Source organism: Botryllus schlosseri, chromosome 14, assembly GCF_051294905.1.
Source record: "Botryllus schlosseri isolate E-star chromosome 14, Bs_hap1, whole genome shotgun sequence".
In the NCBI taxonomy this organism is placed as follows: domain Eukaryota; kingdom Metazoa; phylum Chordata; class Ascidiacea; order Stolidobranchia; family Styelidae; genus Botryllus; species Botryllus schlosseri.
The window spans coordinates 8,570,743-8,594,890 of NC_137249.1; the positions used below are offsets into that span (position 1 = coordinate 8,570,743).

The following is a 24,148-nucleotide window of genomic DNA, read 5'->3' on the forward strand; positions in this document are numbered from 1 at the left end:
TAAGGGAATGATTTATAGGTATTTTGGCATCAGCCATTACCACGCCACGACGCACCAACACATAATGAAGCTTAGGTTAACATGGGACTCCTAAAGATAGGCCAAAAAGTTGGCCGCGAGAAAACTGCTTCACTCGTGAATGATCGAAAATTTTCGCTATTGGCCCGATTAAGCTACGTAAACTCTCTGCTTACGCTGAGTAGAATGGATGTGCTCACGAGCACAGGTGAAAGCATCCACCCAACGGTAGGGTCTGGGGTTGAAGCCCCCGGAAGTTTGACTTATCGCCCTTGGGGACCCCAAGACCAGCGTCTTTGGGGATGGGTTGACGAAGTGCTTTTTCGGCTCGGATTTGCGGATGGCCGGTACAGCTGCTGTAATGTGTTTTCTTGCAGCACGCATTGTATTCGTATAGGTAGTTGCCAGAGTAGCCTGCGTCTGGTGGCAGTGGGCAATGAGCAATGTAGCAAGACAAGGTGCTTGGTTCGACTCCGATACGCTTCATATCTCGATATTTTCAAAGAGAAGAATATTATTAGAGCTGGCGTGGTCGGTTAAACCGACGGCCTTCGGCGCGAAAGACTGTAAAGGGCTCTCGGCGGTAGCACGTTTATCTGGACAAGGCAATTTTACCTCGACTCGGCAGACTCACTATACCATAAAATCACATGGATGCCATCATTAATATAATCAAATACGATCAAAACCCTCTAAATGTCACTCTCCACCACCCTATAACTGCGAAAAACGGTTTCATACTTGACATTTTGGCTTCATTTCAATTTTGGAAGTTCACCGGTCCGCCAGACATTTTTTTGAAATTTTACCGGTCCGCGAGGTGAAAAAGGTTGAGAACCACTGTTTTAGAGGTTCACACCATCCCTAGTAATCAGACAATCGGTGCAACCTCGTTTACGACGACGATTTCGACACGCTTGCGCTGAGAAACACCGTATGCTCTATCGACCAGAAGAGCGAATTCACGTTCTCCTCTTAATTAAATTGTATTTGCGCCCATATTCGTTTACAAAACAATTCTTGAGTTAGTTCCGTGATCGTCTCTTTATTTTAAGGCCCGGAGCGCGAAATAGGACAGTGTGTTTTTGTATGCCGGGAATTGAAAGTCATTCCTGCGCAAACTGCGCATATTCATTACTCTAACAAGGCTTTGCCAACTTTTATCGGGAAACGCAACAATGCAGCTCAAACGTCGTTATAATGAGCAAACAATTGTTGCGATGTCAGACTTGCAACACCATTGTGCTGTACGCAAGTTGAGGAATTACTGATCAGATGCGCGCTTTCTCGTGTTTGCTATCGTCTGTAGGCTACTAATTCTTGTCTGCTTCATACACTTGTATTTCCTCGGTGTCACTTGTCAGTGTTTGATTTGTTAATAATACTGCGCATTGGGCAGTGCACGGCGTTGAATTACGTTGCCAAAAATTGATGCACTCGAGATTGTCTGTGGCGCAAATTCTGAATTTATTCGATTAATTTGAAAGGGAACCTTCTATGTTCTAATAAATTTCATTGCTGGACGGACTCCATCGAGCGCAACCATATCGCGGATCGAACTTCAAACCTTTGGGATATGTATTCTCTATTGATAAGGTCGCGACATGGGCCCATATTGCCCTTGGGGCACTAACACGTGGATAATTAAAAGCGCACCATTTTACGATCAAATTCGACTGGCGGATCGGAGCCTACGTAGGAAATAGGCCCCAGGCTGATATTAACCTGCGTGTTGTTGGCATTAAAAAATAAGCAGGTGCGTAGCCTGAGAGTTTCTCATTTATTACTAGAAATCCCGTCCTTTTGAAATGCCAATTCACCAATTCGTATTATCGCTGCTGCGTACTGCAAATTATTGAAAATCATTTGTATGCGAAATGGGTCATCGATATCTCATGTGCACTATCGTCGGTGGTTTGATTTAGCGCGTCGTCCTGCAGGCCTGCTATCGTCCGCAGAAACACTTTCGCCAAACCGTAACAATCTCTGAGTGTAATATTGTTTGTATTTACGTATCCTTTTGATCTAAACTTGTGTCCCGCCTTTGAGCACATTGTACTTGTTGCCATTGCCGAATCTGGGTATTCAGGTATGACTAGCGCAACCTGTAATTGTAATTACTGCAGGTTTTGCTGCATGCCTGCAATTTCGTTATCAGCGCAACTTTGCCGGCCGATTGTACAGTCCGATAAAATTGATCACTATAATATGTATTTCGTACAGCGTACTGATGCTGATTTCGGCAAACTAGCGATCCTTATTAGATGTACAAATTCGACCTCATCGTTAGAAACGTAGATTCCATCGCACGCTCTGAGAAACACCATCTTTTATCGCGGTTTGACGACCAAATACACGTCCACCTTCTACAAATTAAAGTGCATTATTTGAATCGACGAGGGCCGCAAGCCGCGTTTAAAATATTTTGTGAACCATTTTTGAGGTAAATATTCTCGGAGCGCAAAGTTTAAGAGTGTTTTATTGTGTGTGCCTGCTAGTGGAATTTATTCCAGTGCCCATAATATTAACATAATTATGTTTTGCGAACGTAAATCGGAAAACGCTGCAATGCAGTCAAAATCGATGTTTTAATCAACAACCAATTGTCGCAATGCGAGCTACCCAATACGAAGTAAAAACCCATTGGTTGGCGGTAAAAGTAATTACTGATTGGCCGCGCGCGTTTGTAATCATCATTCTTGTCTGTCGTTCGTGTGCCAGAATTGTCGCGCCTTGTTACTGCTCAGTCCAGCGACGAATGCCGAGCGCGCGGCAATCAATGACCTGATTTCGCAATCATTTCAGCGGGAGATCGCGTCGCGTCGCATTGTGCGATGCGATATGCGTGCACAGACGAATATCGGTAATTGATCGCGGCCCCGCGTAATACTGATAATACGACTTGCTGAATTGCAACTGAATATTAGCGTCAGAATGGTCATTTCAAAAGGACGGGGTTTTGCGTTTCAAAAGGAGGGAGTTTCGACATCCCCTGGCTGGCTACACGCCGGCCGCCACCCCATGCAAAAAGAAAAGTCGGCGCCTATGATTGATCATATGATATTGTCATAAACATAACCGTAACAGCAATTTGTCCCCAACCCAATGCTTGTTTTCGGGCCCGATAGGATGATTAACTTTTACCGAAACTAGGCACGTAATTACAAATTATTAGGGCAAGTTTTTGCAACTTTTTGTACAGCTTACGGCCGCTTCGTAAATACTCAGAAGTTATGTATAGTATGGTGTTTTAAGCTGTTTGGAGGAAGCTTATATTGCAAATTTTTGCAAATTTTCTCCGTCTTTTTTCATGCAACTTTTTGCAGCTATTTCGATTTTTCGTGCAACTTTTTGCAACTTTTTTCGATTTTTCAGACAATTTTTTGCAACTGTTTTCGGTTTTTCAGGCAACTAACTTTTTACTGAAAATAGTTGGCACTATATGTAAATAGATAGCTTGATTATTTCACTGTCGTTTAAATTTGAGGTCCTCTCTGGTTTGACGTACATTTAGACTGGACCGCCGAAAATTATATTTTCACTGGGTCAATTTTGTCAGGTCGCCAGCACTGAATTTTGCTACAGTGCCTTGCATACGAATCGATTCGAGTATCTCATCCCTTAATAATTTCAAGGAACTTGTCCATAAGTGCTACTTTTTTAGTGCAACTTTTGTGAAAAGTAAATGCAACTTTTTACTGAAACTTTTGTGAAAAATAAATGCAACTTTCCACGGATTTGACTCCAACAAAAACATTCCCTACTAATTATCCATCCCTATAGATACGTTCGCATCACACGATCGAGACTATACCCAGGATCTCGCGGTTTAGCTTGGAGCAAGCCGGTTGATATTAATTTTTATTGCTGCAGCATTTTGTTATTTCGTGCCCCCCCCCCCCCGGTAAAGATTACATTGGACAACAAAAAAATTTCTTCATGGTATAGGTGAGATCGATAATATTGTAAATCGGGGGCGCTGAGCTCGAAAATGGGATTGGTTTCTGTAGATTGGCTCTATTATTCAAGATATCACCGAATTCGGACGTTTTTATTTTATATATTTTTTATGTTATTCAAACTTGGTTGCATTTTATCCTAACAGCCTATATTAAATGTTTTAGTAGGTTCGTCTGTACTGAAACCACGAGAATGGGAGAAATGTAAAACACAATTAGATCGGCGGAACGAGACCGTGCTGCATAAATCTATTATTTTTCACATAACAAACACAAAAATGCCCCGTTTATTCGTATTTTCATCGTATTATCCTATTGTAATTTGGGACAATAAGCTTCCGATATATATCGATAAATGTGCTTGAAGTAGTAATTCGGTAATAGCAAACCAAGTATGCCTGAACCTATAAAAACGCGCCAATTTGTAAACACAGACGAAATAAACAAACAATAAATATTTTTGTTTACCAATGAGCATTCAAATCTTCTCGTAGAAATAAATCAATATGCTTTAGTGAAGTTCTTACATGCAATTCAAATTAGCTTGAAGTCATCTGCCAGAAAGTCCTCTTATACCATTTTGATGAAGACAGATTCGCAATAGACAGCTGGCAGTAATCAGTCATAATGTGAGCATCCCAGCTATCTTGATATTCCTCCTCCATTTATTTGATTTCTATGAGAAACCTTCCACCTCGTTCCTTACTCATATTTCTCGGGTTTTCGGGGAAAGGGATGATACTGAACTTTTATGCTCATGTTTATCTTTGATCCAAGAACCTTCGTGAACATCACTTCCGCGCCATCCCTATAGTTTCTTTTTTGTCGTCTCAACGCAAGTCAAGACCTCCGTTGTTTAGCTGATCTCGAGTAAAAGGCGTTGGTTCACTCTGTATTCGTAATAATGTTGAGGAGTAGGCGTTAATGCATTTTCTACAGCAGATACTATTGCAATCTTCATCGTTCACTACATCCCATATCGTATAGCATCATTCGAAATCAGATCTGGCAGGGACGTAAAGCTACAAATGGAATTTCAGGGTAGTGGGTTATCGACTGCTGAGTCAATGTTGAGGAAGTGCTATGACTTCTTGATTAAGTTCCAACCTTACATCTCATTCAAGTAAAAATATCAATCATTATGGTGGCTCTTTGACTCGCACAAAACTATGAGGATTACAAGTTGCATCATTTTGACTTTACTTTGAGTCCATAAGCGCGAAGTTTCAGCCGTGCTGGCGGATCGTTAGCGGAGACCGGCGTAGGCCTATATTTCGATCTCCCAACGTCGTACCAAAGTACTCCTTGCCAAGTGCACTTAGTGGTGACATTTCACATATTGAATCGCTTCATGTTCAACGTCTTCTCGTAACATATGTAGCAAAGCTAATCTAGGTCATTACGACACTTTCTCTGTCTAGCTATCACTCATTTTTTAAACGTATTTAAAACATCCATAAATTGAAATTTCTGAAAATGATAGCAAGAACAGTATCTAATATTAAAAAGCGTAGGAAATCGTGTTAGATTTGAGCCCACTATTCATCGGCAATGGGATAAGTGTCATTTGACTCTTTCTATAGGTCAAATGAGGTAATCTGTCGGAAAAATTGTCTCTAAATGATAATTTTCAGAAGAAAACTAACTATTGCTTTATCTGTGCACGACAACGCACATGTTAGTACTATAGATGGGAGATGATCTAAACCAGTGGTTCCCAACCTTTTTCGACTCATCGCCCCCTTTTCAAGCTCAACGCCGATCATCGCCCCCCCAGATTTTGGGAACCAAAAAATCGGTATACAATCTGTAATCATCGGCGGGTTGACTAAAAAAAAAAGGTCAACTCTTCGACTCGATGTCCAATTTTACACTTTTGCAACTAAATTTCCGTGATTTGACGAAAAAAAAGGTCATTTCTCCGTCTTGACTCCTATATAGCCGTTTTGACGCGTCATCGCCCCCCTATCCGCCCCCTTCGCTATTTTCGCCCCCCTATCGCCCCCTTCGTCATTTTCGCCCCCTAAGGCCGCCAAATCGCCCCCTGGGGGGGGGGGCGATATCGCCCATGTTGAGAACCACTGATCTACTGAACCACTGACCGAGCGAGATAGTGTAATGGTTATGCGTCCGGCTTCTCGAGCGGTAGGTCGTGGGTTCGATCCCCGGCCGGGTCATACCAAAGACTCGAAAATTGGTATCCGCAGCTATCCTGCTAGGCGCTCAGCAATCACGGATGCCATGGAGGAGAAAAAAACGGGGGCGCAGACTAGATGACCTCATGGGGCCGTATCGCAACTCCGTCGTCAAAACATTCGATGGTGCAGGCGAAAAAAATACCACATCTCTCTCTCTCTCTCTAAACCAATCTAAGCCCGTATTCACCTCCTCCAGCGCGAGTTCAGCTATATTACCCATAAACATGGCCTACTATTTTTTATGTAATATGCATGAAGAGGCGATATCTCAAAAATAAAACCAATTCGGCAAAAGTGATGCCATTTTCGGATTCAAAGCCCCTAAATCGATCTCACATATCACGATTTTTTAGAAAAAAAAATTGTTGCCATGTGTTATTGATACTCAAAATGTATTGGTATAGTGCCCACAGCGTACCAGACCAAACTAAATGAATACATTAATTCCTTTCGTGAGATGCAAACGATTACTAAGAGACATTTCGTCACGGTGCGCACTTTTTTTCTCTCTGGGTCACATTTGCATCGAGGGGCTAGGGTTGCAAGGACATGACTATTCAGCGCTTGGACATATCAATGCGGGATATTTTTGCCTTCACGAAACGAAATGTAACTGATACGCATGATAAAGGCCGTCACCAACGCAGAGTTGTCTGTAGTAAGCAGTGCGGCGTGAGAGTGATCACCAACTGCAGCTAATGCGCGGGTCTTGAACTCTGCAGAACCCCTTCAACGTATATATATACGTATATTGATTTTATTTATAAATTGACTTTTTCGAAAATAAAGTGTATGTATAGAATAATTTCATTTGGATAATCTTCGGAACAGTGCTTGGCAATGGCAGCATGAGACGTTGTTTACTCTATCATGAAATTAATATCCACACATAAACCAAGGTTTATAGGCCTATGATGCGGTAAATGTATCACAAACTTTGCAGGCAGCTTTCTGTCTGGCTTCAAGACAATGAAGCTACAATTAAGTGCAATGGATTAAAAAATAAGAAAATTAATCCCAACAGCGTTTATTCACTTCTTCTTCTTCTTTTTCTTGCCACCCTTTTTGCCCTTTCCTTTTCCTTTCTTTTTCTTTTTCTTTTTCTTATCCTTTGGTGGCTCCTCGGGGAGTATGAAGGTTAGGTGATCAGATTCCCCCGGTAACGACTCAGAAGCAACTTTCGTACCAGCGCTGCTCATCAAAGATCTCGACTTGTCATACGTAGATGCAAGCCCACTAAAGTTTAAGCTTCTAGCTTCTCCAAAACTTCCAGACGCCTGGATACCAGTCGCTAAAAACAATGGTAATAAGCCCATTTTAATCAGTTATAGTTGCTCTGAGCGAGTTATACCACTGCCTACTAACCAGACGAACTGCAAGCTGGTGTTTCAGTCAGCTCATAATGGATGTAACGTAATATTCGAGACACTTTGGAGTATGAACAACCAGAGACGTGTGATGTCATGCTTATCAAATATATTTACTTGCTCTACAATTTTACTCTAGTATTTCACTGATGTAATAGTAGGGTTACCATACGTTCTCCTTTAGGAGGATTTGTCCTCCTTTTTCGGGTTTTGAAAATGTCCTCCGATGACGTCTAAATGAACTCCTTTTTGAGATTTTGTCCTCTTTTTGAGAATTTTGGTTAAACACAGGGCAACATTCGACCGAGATACCATAAAATAGCACTGAACCAACGCTCAGGTGGGTATTTCGGGAGCTGAGCGAAAGTCGACGATTTTTTCTGTCAACCGACCACGAAGTGGAAAAAATTTACCATTTTTTCAGAATTTTCCACCGGTATTCTAAATTTGAAAATTTTGAAAAAGTGACCTCCTTTCACGATTCCATAATATGGTCACCCGCATTTGGCAATTAGTATACCTTCAGAGGGTTTGCACAATCGTGCATAGGCCTGCGCCTCCTAACTCTGTCCTATCTATAAATATTTTTCCTTAAGTCGTTTTTCAAGTTCAACGCACAAGAAGAGTCATCAACCCATCTTACCTTTTGAAACGTGTGTTGCAAGAATTTGCTGGAGTCTTGTTGATACGAATATTTGGTCTGCAGTCAAATTGAAGCTGACATAGAACGAAGTCGAAACTAGGGGTATTTCCGTCAGTTCAGCTGCGCATTGTAGGAACTTTTGACCGAGATTAAGTAGAGTCCTCACGAGACAAATCCATATCATGTATTTCGTCGCTGTCGGTAAACATTGAACGCGTACTATTGACTCAGCAAACAAGTGCTTATTATAATTAGAAGAATACTTATCATCGTACCTAAGTAGGGAATCGGTATTCAGGAGCTTGCCATGGTCGAGTGAGCACACGTCACATGTCACGAATAAAGTAGACCTATTCATATATGTCTACAATACAAGTATACCTATATATCATGCCCCAAATATAGACCGAGGTCAGTACATCAAATTTAAGAATTTCACCTCAAAATACTATCCGTGGGTCATCGATCTTATCTAGAGTGTTCGAAAATATATAATCGTGTAAGTTACCTGGATGGTTTTTTTCAATTCCGTTTGGGATGACTTCGCCTAGATCGAATGAAGATACTGTGAATCCTTTCCAGTACAGTAAATGGCTGTTTATGTTATCTAACGGCTCTAATTTGCCTTTTTTAATTGATTTGTAAAAGTCACGCGCAATCAAGTTCAATCCTCTCATCCTGGCAACAAGGTCGATATATTTTCTAATGCGATTGCACTCCCCAAAGTAGCGTTTAGTTTGTAAAATTTCAGCTCTTTCTTTGAGCTTTTTGTATGTCCTTGCGATTGTTTCTGTATCTTTGCCATCAAGCTTTTGAGCTTTATCCAAAGCAGCCTTGAAAGCCTCAAATTCGTCCTTCTCCCAAGCAGAAAACTTCGTGGTTACGATTGATATGTGTCGCAGAAGAAAGTCGACAAATACTTTCCATGTTCTTTTCTTTTTTTGGAGGGCCTTTTCCTCCTTTTCGAGCTTTTTCAGTTCCTTTGGGGAAAGAGACGCACGTTGGGAGTCTGTTGATATAATTGCATTATCGACATCCATAGTGCGAGTAAGGCAGACTCCATACGTCGCTATAACCTTCTTTTAGATACCGCCATAAAATACACGGATGCGACTGCTGGCTACCGCAACTTTCCCAACCTATTGAATAAATAACAGATATCACCAGCAACGACTTTCATACAACAAACCCTTCAGTATCTTGGTAACCGATACCTTTTGTTAGGCGCCGTAGGACTTTGTTTACTCGTGCTTCGTCTCAAAAGTTCGAGATAATAGTCACACAAAGACGTGATGAGATTCATTGAACACTGACATGCTGAGGATCGGCGAATAAGGGTATGTGTATAATAGGGTAACATATGTACAGAGTGCATATATCAAAATTTCATCAATGGCTTTCTTATCCTGAAGTTGTGAGATAATCTTGTTTTACAAGAATGAAGATTTTTTCCTTTGAACTAATCAGATGCTTGTGGTACTCAAATCCATAGATCATCGTCGGCGAAAGCAATATGTCACATCGGGTTCCACCAATCTCAAGCCCAGTCTGTTTTCAGTTGAAATGACTGGGCGCTAAAACAAGGAAGTATGAAGTCAGATAATAATTTAGCGTAGGCTAATTAACAAATGAATGAACGAGTAATTTTGAATCGACAATGGATTGTCCGGTAACCCACCTATACCCGAGACATGAACAATACACTTCGAGTGCCATTGTCTCCCATCTACACACAAGATGGCCAAGATGGAGCCTTCTCATTTCAGAGATACAAGCTCACGGTTCTCAGTGAACAATCGATCGGTTAAGAAGTTTGAAAATGTAAATCACTTAATATCACCTTGGGGTTGAATTGATTATATTTTTAATGCATTTCCAAATCCGTGTTCGTCAGACCAATTTATGCGCGTCCATGATACGCAGTATACAACTGCGATATACAAGATTAATTCCGTATTATTAACTGATAGGCGGGTATAAAATCGCAGTCCATCAATACATCCACGTTGATCGATCGGAAATGCTAGTTTAAATGCAAGAGACATCATATATGTCCATGATAATGGCATTAGCTATCTGGCTAGATGTTAAACAGAAAGGCGAAAATTGAACAATACGTAATGATGCAATAAATTGTCGTTACCCGTTATCCGTCGCATGAAAACGCGCAGCACCATGGAAAATAATTTGTAATTGAAAGGATAATATAAAGTCATTGTCATGTGCTGACAGCCGTAAGACGGGGGTCAGGGGTCAGGTGGGAAGCGAAGTTACGGTGATCACCATATGGGGGCCTAACTGCTAACACCAATATGGGGCAAAATGCTGCCCTAATTAAAACCGGGTGGAGCCGAGGTGATGAGGTTTTTTAGTCATGAGCTCACCAAATTTCAAGCAGTAGGCCTATTTCCAGCTACGCTGTTAAGGAGGATATCTCATATAATTATGCTTACCTTCAAATATTTCTGGTCGAATGCTGGCTAAATTTTCCGAAATGTGCCGAAAGTCTGGCAGTGGTTGGTTGGTCGGCTATACATGCCTAATGGCTATCTATATATCTACCTGCACAATGTACAATTGTACATGTATGAGGCATCCGTACAGCCTATCTAGATATATATTGATATCATTTGATAGCAATATAAAGACTGTAGCAGGGGTCGGGAACCTTTTCCGTCCGAAGAGCCATATTACGTCTATATTTTCCATTTGAACTCCCAAAGAGCCATACATGTTAATCAGCTGTTACGTCATAATTGAAAATTAGTGGCGTCATGGAAGCACTAATTTGAACCCACACTCTTATCGAATAGAGGGTGTATTCATACCCAAAGGGCCGAAAAGGATGATACAGGAAAACGGAACCTTACTCAGACTTATATCGTGGTGATAAATCCTACGTGCCTACGTGCATGCATAATTTAGATTAAAATGTTGTAGGCTACTTATATCGTGGTATAAGTCTGAAGTAGGTTTCGGTATCGTGTGCGATGGGTGTATACTGTATATTCGCACCCGTATATCAGGTAAAGTACACGGGTGGAAATATACAGTCTTTTAGCTAGGATTGAACTGCATAGGATTCGTCATGTGCGCCAAGATTTGGAGGCGGGTACGTCGAATTCGCGAGTGATATTAGTCGCCGGCGCGACAACTTAAATTTTATGGTTTCGAAAAGGGGAATCCGATTCCCTAACCATGTATACGCCACTGTCTTTACCGGTCTTAACGTATGATAACCCTAAATCAGGGGTGTCAAACATACGGCCCGCGGGCCGCATCCGGCCCGCCAGACGATTTCACCCACCCTGCGAAGCATTTCTTACTAGATTAAAACATGCTTATCCTATCCAGCACATTTGTAACAAGTGTTGACTATTTTTGTAGGAAATGTTTCCATTAAATATAAATCCCTCAAAACAGCAAATGTCGAGCATGTTCATGAGCCACATTATTACCACCCGACTGCGGTGTCGGAGTGACACTCTAGTCCCAACTATAGGAAGAAATCGGTGACGTGGCACCGAATTTCGAGAAGGCAAAAAGTGCACACTGAGTTCGTGGAAAATGGATCAAAACGTAGTTATTCACAGAAGCTAAAATGCCAATGCGGAACCGTTATATGCAGTTTACAATGTAGAATATATTAGTGTACATATAATTAAACTCAAATATCTGTGATCGCACCAGAGTTGGATCAATTGTAATTTGTAATTGTAATTGAATGTAATTAATGACATTTCTCAATGTAATTGTAATGTAATTGTAATTGAAGCATTTTTATTTTGTGTAATTGTAATTGTAATTGTAATTTGACAAAAAGTTTGCTCAATTACAATTTCAATTACATTAAATTGCTATTGAGACCTGACAAGCACAACATAAAACAATTGACTTATAATGCATTCTCTTTAAATGTCGACAAGGAATTTGGTGGATCCATTCGCGGAAGCCCTTGACTGCGCCCTTGCGGGTGAAGTTTTTTTTTATTTTTACCACTATGCAGGCCTCGGCTGCCATTGTATACAATTTTTAGATTACTAACCAACGGATGGATTCGCAACACGTGACTCACGATTGAATACGCCGAGAAGCGAACTGCTGAGCCGGCTAAAAGCAGCAGAATTGATATTCCCTAGCTGGCGATCCAAGCGTCGAAATTTGATATGTATGGTCCTAATCGAAAGCTAGTGTCGCACTGATTCCGCAATAAAAGTATATTTCCAGGCAATGGTGCCACCCCAAAATAGTCGTGAAAGTCTGGGAATCGGCATTGTTCTGAACAATCGCTGGGCGTAATTGGTAATTGTTGTGGTCATGCTGCTGCAGCGCTCTCAGTTTTCAGAACAGTCGGCCTTAAACGGCTATTTTCGGGCAGTTACATTGCCCTGACTGTGTGAATATCTCTTGCTGCTATCACTCTCTCTCTAATAGTTTCCTTAAACGCATGAGCGATCTCGTCTTCTTGTTGTTGTGATTGCGCGACGTGTGTGCATGTATGTATTAGCACCCACGTCTTGTGAGTTATTGGAGTAATAGGTATTAGGCTAGTCGATGCAACTGTTCTTTTGTATTTCAGTTTGATCATTTATTACGGTATTTAACCTATGAATAAATGCAAAGTTGCACATGATCAAACTTAATACGGATTAACAATGCCGAAGCTTTCTTGCCCAATCCAAGACTGCGAGTATGAGACTGAATCCGAAGACGCGGCCGGCGCCGCCGCACAGCTCAGAATCCATGCTACAATCCACACAACAGGTCATCCTGTCTCGCGTTCGAGACCCCCTGTCATGGAACGACCCATCATTTCGCGTGGCTCCACTGCCGAGGAATGGCAAATATTCCTCAGAAAATGGGACGATTTTAAAAAAGGGACCGAGATACCCGACAATCTGATCAAGAGCCACCTTTGGCAATGCTGTGAGATAACTTTATCGAATGACCTCTTCAAGCAAGTCGGTGACTTCAATCAGGTCAGTGAAGGTGATATGCTGAAAGCTATTGAATCTCTAGCAGTTGTCAAAATCGCCACAAGCATGCGCACCGTTGCTCTATTTTCGGCCCAGCAGGATCAAGGGCAATCCTTTAGTGCATTTCTGGCCGAAGTTAAATCGTCCGCAAGAATTTGCTCATTCCAAATGACTTGTACCAAGCATGACTGCACCCAAGTCAACGACTTTTCTGATAGAATTGTTAAGCATATTGTCATCGCCGGCCTGGCTGATGATGAGGTTCAGCGGCAAGTCCTTGGTGTTGCAAATCTCGATGCAAAATCGCTAGACGAAACTGTCCAGATTATTGAAAACAAGGAACTGGCGCTCCGTGCCACCTCCTTCCAGACGAGAAATCAGCATGACTCTAGCGTCGCAGCCAGCAGTTTAACTGGCACGCCTTCGCCCGATCTCTCTCAAGTCGTCAAATGTAGCAAATGTGGCAATGTCATGAAGAAGTATAAATTCTTGCACGGGAAGTTTGGTAAGCCGAGGTTGCGCGAGTTTAAACAATGTCTAGCCTGCTGGAGAAAAAGCAAACAATCGGAGACGCCTAGTACTGGCACCGCTTCTAGTATCGATATCGCTTCAGTATCAAACCGTACCAATAACACTGTCGCATCTCGTGCTTCGGAAGTCATATTGGACCACCACATATTCGATGGCACGTACGGTTGGTTGCTGAAAGACTGCAAGGCACAACCGACCATTGATCTTTTGGTCTCAACCCGGCAAGCCGATTATGCCCAGTTCAATATCCAGCGTCCCAAAATATCGCCCAAGAAGATAAAAGCGATATCAGACACTGGTGCACAATCATCCTTGATGGGATTGAAACTGTTTCGAGCATGCGGCTTCAAAGACCAGCATCTCATCCCGGTGAAGAAACGCTTGGTTGCAGCTAATGATGAGTGTATCCACATCCTGGGCGCTGTGTTTCTGCGACTTTCGGGTGCGGCAGTTTCTGGTGATGTCATAGAAACCGCTGAGATGGTATACATTACGGACTCTACGAAACTCTTCTACCTTAGTCGAGATGCCATGCAGAAGTTGGGCATCATTGGGCCCGATTTTCCTCAAATTGGGGCAGCCGCACTCCACGCGACACGAGAGTCAACCCTTGAGGGTAACCCGCATCAAACATGTAGCTGCCCACGGAGGTCCACGCCTCCTCCACGCCCCCAGCAACTGCCATTCCAGCCTTGTGCGGAGAATGTTGATAAAATGAAGCAGTGGCTAATTGAGAGGTATGCATCATCCACATTCAACAAGTGCAAACACAGCCCACTACCAACCATGACTGGGCCCCCTATTTCCATTCATATCGATCCGTCTGCGACACCGACTGCAGTCCACACACCGGCTCCCATTCCACTTCATTGGAAAGAGGAAATTGAGAAGCAGTTGGAGGCGGACGTAAAATTAGGGGTGATTGAAAAAGTGGAGCCGAACACGCCAACGACCTGGTGTCATAGGGCCATATGGGTGCGCAAGGCAGATGGCAGCCCGAGGAGAGTTGTTGACTTCCAATCGCTGAACCGCTTCTGCTCTCGAGAAACACACCATGTTGTGGCTCCTTTCAAACAAGCACGCTCGATACCTCCAAACACTTACAGGTCTGTCACGGATGCCTGGAATGGTTACCATTCCGTGCCCGTGCGTGAAGAGGATAGACACCTTCTGACATTCATCACTGAGTTCGGGAGATATCGGTATAGAGTGGCCCCGCAGGGATACCTGGCCAGTGGCGACGGGTACGCATACCGCTACGACAGCATCATTGCCGACACACCACGCAAAACGAAGTGCGTGGACGACACGGTCCTCTGGGACGATGACCTTGCCACGCACTGGTGGAGAATGATTGACTATCTAGAATTAATGGGCCGTGAAGGTATCATCTTAAACGCCTCCAAGTTCCAGTTCTGCCGCAGACACATCGAGTTCGCCGGCTTCGAAATTACTGCTGAGAATGTTCGCCCTCTGCCCAAATATTTAGAGGCAATTCAGTGCTTCCCACGGCCAACAAAAATAGCAGATATACGTGCATGGTTTGGGCTGGTCAACCAGGTATCCCATTATGGCCGGCTTTCTACCATTATGGCACCATTCAAACCGTTACTAAGCCCGAAAACTCCATTTTGCTGGACTTCCGAACTTGATGATGCATTCGCGCACTCCAAGCTGGAGCTCATCAACGCTATCAAAGATGGAGTACGGATCTTTGACCCCACTAGAAGAACGTGCCTGACCCCGGACTGGTCAAGGTCTGGCATTGGCTACTGGTTGCGACAAAAGCACTGCAAATGCGTTTCCTTGACTCCCGACTGTTGCGACCATGGGTGGAAAATCACTCTCGCTGGCTCAAGGTTCCTTCGATCCGCCGAACAACGTTATTGTTCTGTAGAGGGCGAGGCGCTTGGAATCGCATGGGCATTGGAAGATACGAAGTTCTTCACCCTAGGATGTGACGATCTCATCATCTGCACTGACCACAAACCTTTGGTAAAAATCTTTGGGGACCGCTCCCTTGATGAAATTACCAACACAAGGATTTTTCGTCTGAAGCAGCGCACATTGTCATGGCGCTTCCGTGTCGTCCATGTTCCTGGCAAGCTCATTCCTGCGTCTGATGCATTTTCCAGGCACCCTGCTCCCTTGACTCCAGTGGAGGACATGCCATTGGACCACTGCGACAGTATAGTAGCTGCCCATGAGGACACCAATCTGATTGAAATCAGCATCGTGGCCGCCTCCCGAGCATCATTGAATGCCATTGAAGTTGTCTCCTGGGACGACGTAAAGCGTAGTACCGCATACGATCCTATCCTCAGTGAGTTGAAAAATCACATCATCTCAGGATTCCCAGACAAATCGGACAAACTGCCTTTTCAACTACAATCATATTGGCGGTACCGCGACAACCTTTCGATCGTAGATGATGTTGTCATGTATAATGACCGGATCGTCGTTCCCCCGCCGCTGCGAGGGGTTATTTGTGAAATCTTACACTCGGCACACCAAGGGACTGCTGCCATGTCACAGAGAGCACAGGCCACAGTATTTTGGCCTGGGATGACTGAGTGTATAGCACGTACACGAGCACGTTGTGCAACTGCAGTAAAATGGCACCGAGTCAAGCATACATGCCTCCGGCCGAGCCATTCATACCGACCTACCCTTTCCAAGCTGTTGCTGCTGATTATTGCACCGCCGCAGGCCACCACTATTTAGTCGTTGTTGACCGCTTCAGCAACTGGCCAGCGATATTCCATGTGAAGCATGGTGGGCAAACGTCTGGAGCCCTCGGACTCCAAGATGCATTACGAAGTTACTTCGGCACGTTTGGAGTGGCCGAAGAACTTAGCAGTGACGGGGGACCCGAATTTGCTGCGCACAGCACTCGGGAATTTTTTCGAAAATGGGGGGTGCGCCACAGGCTCTCGTCGGCTTACCACTCCCGGTCAAATGGCCGTGCGGAGGCCGCGGTGAAATCGATGAAACGACTCCTTCTCGGCAACATTTCGCAGGGTGGCAGCATTCGGACCGATGCAATTACTCGGGCGTTGCTACAGTTTCGCAATTGCCCCGACCCCGCGAACGGACTCTCTCCTGCAGAAATAGTATTTGGCAGGACTTTGAAAGACGCGCTGCCGATCAAAGCATGGGTCCCAGTTTTCACCCAGCGCAATATAAGGCCATTATGGAGAAACCTCTGGCGGAGTCGCGAGCACACGTTGCGTACCAGATTTGCGAAGCAGCTGGAATCTCTGTCGTTGAACACTAAGCCATTATCACCGCTTCTTGAAGGTGATGTCTGTCGCATTCAAAACCAAAACGGTCGTTACCCCCTTCGATGGGACAGAACGGGCACTGTGGTTCAGTGCCGGGACCATGACCAGTACCTCGTGAAAGTGGACGGTTCCGGCAGATTGACGCTGCGTAACAGGAAATTTCTGCGCAAGATTGAGCCGTACTTCTCGAACCAGAAGCACCAATCTCTTCAGCCAACGGTCTCGTCTCCCGGCACAGCTACGCCTCCTCAAGTCGTTTCGCCACCCGCTCGAAATGGGCAGTCAAATGAAGTAGACCCTGGCGTGCTGCGATCCGCCGAATCGAATGCAGGAGATCATCTACCAGTTGAAGTACCGATCGACGACACTAGTGTTGCAGCACCGCCTAATGAGAGACGCCAGCGCTCTGGCAGAAATGTTACTCCTCCAGTATGGCACAAGGACTATGTTATTGGGGCACAAATTTTATGTTGATTCCCGCTATCGCCATAGGAGTATTTGGTTGAACGTTCTCTATACGCGGTATTTTGAACTCCTCACTCAATGCACGTTGATTTCGTTAGGAGTTGGGGGGGATGTGTGAATATCTCTTGCTGCTATCACTCTCTCTCTAATAGTTTCCTTAAACGCATGAGCGATCTCGTCTTCTTGTTGTTGTGATTGCGCGACGTGTGTGCATGTATGTATTAGCACCCACGTCTTGTGAGTTATTGGAGTAATAGGTATTAGGCTAGTCGATGCAACTGTTCTTTTGTATTTCAGTTTGATCATTTATTACGGTATTTAACCTATGAATAAATGCAAAGTTGCACACTGACGAGATTTTATTTTGTATTTTCGGAATTAGTACATCAATAGCTTACGATAAAGACCAGATGCATCAAATTTGGACGCATGGATCGCCAGCTCTAGGACTACAAAGTTTGCTGCTTTTAGCCGGCTCTGCAGTACGTTTGTCGGTGCATTCATCCGTGACTCACATCTTGCGCATCTATCCGTGGGTTGGCAATCTACAATACGATTTCAGATCACGATGCTGCATCGTTATTTCGTCTGGCTAACTAACCAGACCACTGGATATTATATAACGTCTTATCTGACAAAGCACGGTTTTGTTTTCACTCCTCATCCTAATTCCTACGTCCCTTGATAAAAATAATATTACTTCGTTAATTATATACTATAGACGCAAATCCAACACGTGCATATATTATAATACTTTTTCAACGACATACTGCACCCTATCCTTAATCCAAACCCATAGCAAATTAGGTAAATAATATTTTACATTTCCAATTACGTGAGCCATAATTACCAAGCATTCAAAACACGCTTATATTACGCCACAATGACATCTCACATAGCATACTATGTACGCACATAAACGCATTTATTACTACACAATCTGAACTAGACTTGAATTGTTGTTAAATACGACGCTACGGTTGTCAAGGAGCACGGTTGAATTTATGATTATTAAATTACATGTTCAACAGCAGCAATTGTAATTGTAATTGTAATGTAATTGAAGCATGCAAGGAGTAATTGTAATTGTAATTGTAATTTGATATTTTTAGCATGGAGTAATTGTAATTGTAATGTAATTGAAACATTCATGAAAGTAATTGTAATTGTAATTGAACTGAAATATTGTAATTGATCCAACTCTGGATCGCACTGCGATGTCACTTCCAAATCAAAGGCGGGACTGGACTCCATACCATCCCGAATCGCGATTTAATGATACGAAAACAAACTCCTACGTCTGCGTTTGCTGATAAATCTCCTGCCTTCTTTACTCTTCATACGCGGGGCTAACGCCAGCTTACGACTAAGGCAAATGGAGCAGAGAAATAAGACAACTTAGATCAGTGGTTCCCAAACTTTTTCGGTGTCAGGGCCAAATTTAGAATTTCAGAGCACGGTCGGGGCCGCACGAATACCAGGGCAGTTAAACGGACCCAAAATGTCACCAAAATATGAAAATTGGCATTGCTCCAATCAATCACTTGACGCCATTGGCCATTGTTATGACCATTGTGTTGCTGCGCTCCCACTGTTAATAACAGTCGACCTTTGGAGGAGGCTATTTCAGAGTAGTTTTATTGCCCTGGCGAGATTTCAATTTGCATTTTTGGAATCAGTGCGAAACTAGCTTTCGATGAAGACCGGACCTATCAAATTATGCGGACGCTTCGGTCGTGAGCTATAGGACTACCAATTATGCTGCTTTCGAGGCGATTTAGTGAGTCAGGTTTTATCGCCTAGACGCGCGAAGCGCAAAATTTTCTGCAATGTATGATTGAATCGGTCAATATGATCGGGAATTGCATATATATTGCCATCAATTTTTATCCTCTCTCTGCTCACGTAATCAGTTTTACAGGTATACCCGAGGGAAGTGTGTTTGAAAAGGTAGGGCCCCTCAACAATAATTAAACATCTTCGGACGTATACACCCGTTGGCAGGAACGAAACAGCACTTCGTCAGCCCTCCCCCCCCAAAAAAAATAGTAAACTTGGGTCTTGGGATCCCAGAGTGATAGATAAACCTATCCCTATCACCTTGTTCGCTTTTGCCACTAAACTAGTTGTACCGTTAAGTGAGCCAGCGCGAAGGGCGAAAATTTTCGATACTTCATGATAAAATCGGTCAATATGATCGGGAATTGCATATATTATGCTATCAATTTCTTGCCCTCGCTGCTCACGTAATCAGATTTACCGGTAGAGCTGAGTGAGGTGTCTTGGAAACTGTAGGGCCCATTAGTATGATTCCGTAACATTAGGGTTACCATACGTCCTCTTTTAAGAGGACTTGTCCTCTTTTTTGACTTTTTTGAAAGTGTCCTCGGAGGACGCCCTTTTGTCCTCTTTTTTGAGATTTTGTCCTCTTTTTTGAAAATTGAGATCATATTTTTTTAGTCAACCACCTAGCAATGTGGAGAGAAAAACGGTATTTTGAGCTCTGAGCAAAAAGTTGACCTTTTTTTAGTCAACCGACCACAAAGTGGGAAAAATTCACCGTTTTTTGAGAATTCTTCTCCGGTTTTGCAAGTCTGAAATTTCCGAAAAAGTGTCCTCTTTTTAGATTTCCGAAATATGGTAACCCTACGTAACATGTTATTTCGGGACCTCCTGTCTGCTATATCAAAAAAATATGGAATCGCCGAAACGTAGGCTTTTAAACTAAGAGACGCATACGATTTCAAATTGATATTTCTTCACTGGAATATAATTTTTCCCTGCGGGATGGTATTTGTCTCGAGAGGTTGAGACTGCCAAGACAGTATTTTGTATATATAACGACGTTGTCGGTCAGCATAAAGGCAGTCCTGTTCGGCCAAGGTTTTCTCGCTTGGTGCGTCGTGGCGCGGTAAAGGCTAACGCCGATATGGCCAATGCCCATTTCTATAAATCTTCCGCATTTTGTCTCGGGGATGAGTGCCCAGAAATCAAGATATTTGGCAGCATGAAATCACGCCTACAGCAAAAAAATTGAAAAAGATGCAAAAATTTTACAAAAGATACTCTATAATTTATGCTAATTTACGAAGTAATTCTGAGCCCCGTTCGAGCTCGCCCCGCCCCTTTGGGGGTTTGACGTGCGGTAGTTACAGTCCCGTCTTTACCTATATCTATAGCTACTGCTCGTTCAACTGGACGTAACGATAGCAGTCTATTCACGACTTTCCTGCAATCTTAATTAAAAACTCCAGACTCCAAGCCAAGCCAGTGTATTTTATAAATATAAATTTAATTTTTTGTCATAACTCGACTTTTTAATATTCTTGGGGGCCGCGCTTGGGAATCACTGACTTAGATCGTCGTTTGCGGTTTATATCTGTATTCAATCAAACTTCGAATTTTGGCCAATTCCCTATAGTTCACGAATAAAGGTGTTGCTACTTTCTAGAATAAAACCTCTATGATCCGTGGTACAGTGTAACATACTAATAATTAATATAGTTGATATTAAAGTATTCAAGTAAAAATATAGGGCATGCGAAATCGCATTGGAATCACTGGTCTGGCACGGCCCGCGAGAGATTTGAAGGTCTGAATCCGGCCTGTGACGCAATTTGAGTTTGACTCCCCTGTACTAAATAATGCCACAGGACTAATTTTTTTGGACGTGAAGGGAAGTTGCTGCAATATTGATGATTTGTGTGCCGAAATAAAAAAAAATGGCAAAGAGCCACATCTTATATCCAAAAGAGCTTATATGGCTCGCAAGCCATTGGTTCCCGACCCCTGATGAAGAGTGTATGTATATTGGGCAGGGCTGTAGGATATCCTCTATAAAAGTATCTTCATTCTGGGTCGGAGCAGGACCCGGATTTACACTGAGCTCGGTGGATGTAAACTTAGAATAATGCATCAAGGCTTTCATCGGCATTTGCTTTGACCCAATGTGCTAGGCTAGTGGAACGTGATTCCGGGTTTCATATGACGATCCGGAGCAAGACGAATTCGGATTTCTAAACTTCAGAGGCTCGGCTTTACGTCGTTAGTTGTTTGTTTACTGAAGTGGTCCTGGCGGAATTTCGGCGGAATATTTGTGATCACGTAAAACACTATTTTCGCGAACGCAGAATATTAACCCTCAACCGATGCACGGCAAATGTCATATTTCAGGCTGGATACGAAAGTGTACCTGACCTATAATTCAGATAATTAACACATCAAATTACTTTATTTAAAATCAATTTCTAGATTCCAGATCGTCCTGCTTAATTACGAACACGAGGACCAAGGCTACGTTATATTGCGCTGTCTGGCATTGTTGGCCGCCATTTCAATGTATGGCAAATTCCACATTCAACGCCGGATTTAAAAGTGTACCTCACCTACAATTCAGATAATTACCACATCATCGGAAAGAGCTTTCAAATTACTTTATTTAAAATCCATTTCTAGATTCCAGATCGTCCTGCTTAATTACGAACACGAGGACCAAGGCTACGTTATATTGCGCTGTCTGGCATTGTTGGCCGCCATTTCAATGTATGGCAAATTCCACATTCAACGCCGGATTTAAAAGTGTACCTCACCTACAATTCAGATAATTACCACATCATCGGAAAGAGCTTTCAAATTACTTTATTTAAAATCCATTTCTAGATTCCAGATCGTCCTGCTTAACTACGAACACGAGGACCAAGGCTACGTCATATTGCGCTGTCGGGCATTGTTGGCCGCCATTTCAATGTATGGCAAATTCTACATTCAAGGCCGGATTTAAAAGTGTACCTCACCTACAATTCAGATAATTAACACATCATCGGAAAGAGCTTTCAAATTACTTTATTTAAAATCCATTTCTAGATTCCAGATCGTCCTGCTTAATTACGAACACGAGGACCAAGGCTACGTTTTATTGCGCTGTCGGGCATTGTTGGCCGCCATTTAAATGTATGGCAAATTCTACATTCAAGGCCGGATTTAAAAGTGTACCTCACCAACAATTCAGATAATTAACACATCATCGGAAAGAGCTTTCAAATTACTTTATTTAAAATCCATTTCTAGATTCCAGATCGTCCTGCTTAATTACGAACACGAGGACCAAGGCTACGTTATATTGCGCTGTCGGGCATTGTTGGCCGCCATTTCAATGTATGGCAAATTCCACATTCAAGGCCGAATTTAAAAGTGTACCTCACCTATAATTCAGATAATTAACACATCGTCGGAAAGAGCTTTCAAATTACTTTATTTAAAATCCATTTCTTGATTCCAGATCGTCCTGCTTAATTACGAACACGATGACCAAGTTACGTATATTGCGCTGTCGGGCATTGTTGGCCGCCATTTCAATGTATGGCAAATTCCACATTCAAGGCCGGATTTAAAAGTGTACCTCACCTACAATTCAGATAATTAACACATCGTCGGAAAGAGCTTTCAAATTACTTTATTTAAAATCCATTTCTAGATTCCAGATCGCCCTGCTTAATTACGAACACGATGACCAAGTTACGTATATTGCGCTGTCGGGCATTATTCGCCGCCATTTTAGTGTATGGCAAATTCCACATTCTAGGCCGGATTTAAAAGTGTACCTCACCTACAATTCAGATAATTAACACATCAAATTACTTTATTTAAAATCCATTTCTAGATTCCAGATCGTCCTGCTTAATTACGAACACGAGGACCAAGGCTACGTTATATTGCGCTGTCTGGCATTGTTGGCCGCCATTTCAATGTATGGCAAATTCTACATTCAAGGCCGGATTTAAAAGTGTACCTCACCTACAATTCAGATAATTAACACATCATCGGAAAGAGCGTTCAAATTACTTTATTTAAAATCCATTTCTAGATTCCAGATCGCCCTGCTTAATTACGAACACGATGACGATGACGATAAGTCGGCATTATGAGAAAACTGCTATAGTGAGATACAGACATCGGGCGAGACTTACAGAGAGCGCGAATTTTGGATGACTTAGTAGCAAAACCAGGTTTATTTCACCAAACTGCACAAACCTCGGAATGCAGCGACCAAAACCAAGAATAGTGACCCTGGAAATATAGGCCTAATATTTTTTAGTAAATTAACCTTAACTTTACATTATCAAATATTAATACACCACTTACAGCAGCTTGTGTTAACAATAGCATAAACTAGCTGTCTTCTTCTTCTTTAGAAAAATATTAAAAGGGTCAGATTTTATCAGAGTCGGGGCCAATTAGGGGCATATCTCGAAATACCAATATTGCGTAAATAGGGAAATTTTGGTGGATGACCGGTAGTCATAATATTAGTTCACACAGCTATCAAAGTATCCTGCTGCCAGCGGGGAATAACTGACATCAGATAAAAGTGATACCGACAATCATAATTCCTGAAAATTGAGTCATCAAAAACACGCAGCATGCACTGTACAAAAGCGTAATAATACGGAAAATTAATCATCCTATACTATTTGTAATTAGTCAGGAAGATCTGGAATCTAAAAATGGATTTGAATTAAAGTAATTTGAAAGCTCTTTCCGATGATGTGTTAATTATCTGAATTGTAGGTGAGGTACACTTTTAAATCCGGCGTTGAATGTGGAATTTGCCATACATTGAAATGGCGGCCAACAATGCCCGACAGCGCAATATAACGTAGCCTTGGTCCTCGTGTTCGTAATTAAGCAGGACGATCTGGAATCTAGAA

At 42.7% G+C, this 24,148-nt stretch overlaps 2 protein-coding genes across 3 annotated transcripts in view; both read right to left on the reverse strand.

Annotated features, from left to right (window-relative positions):
* The window catches only part of LOC145455998 (ephrin type-A receptor 4-like), a 200,124-nt gene that overhangs the window by 163,640 nt on the left and 12,336 nt on the right, over positions 1–24,148 (reverse strand). The gene's annotated exons all lie outside the window — the stretch shown is intronic.
* On the reverse strand, positions 6,915–9,379 carry LOC145456000 (uncharacterized). Its single transcript, XM_080334032.1, has 3 exons — positions 8,694–9,379; positions 8,186–8,380; positions 6,915–7,466 (listed from the first exon to the last, which is right to left on the reverse strand). Exons 1-3 carry the CDS (start codon positions 9,223–9,225, stop codon positions 7,207–7,209), a joined length of 987 nt encoding a protein of 328 aa, XP_080190158.1. The 5' UTR covers positions 9,226–9,379; the 3' UTR covers positions 6,915–7,206.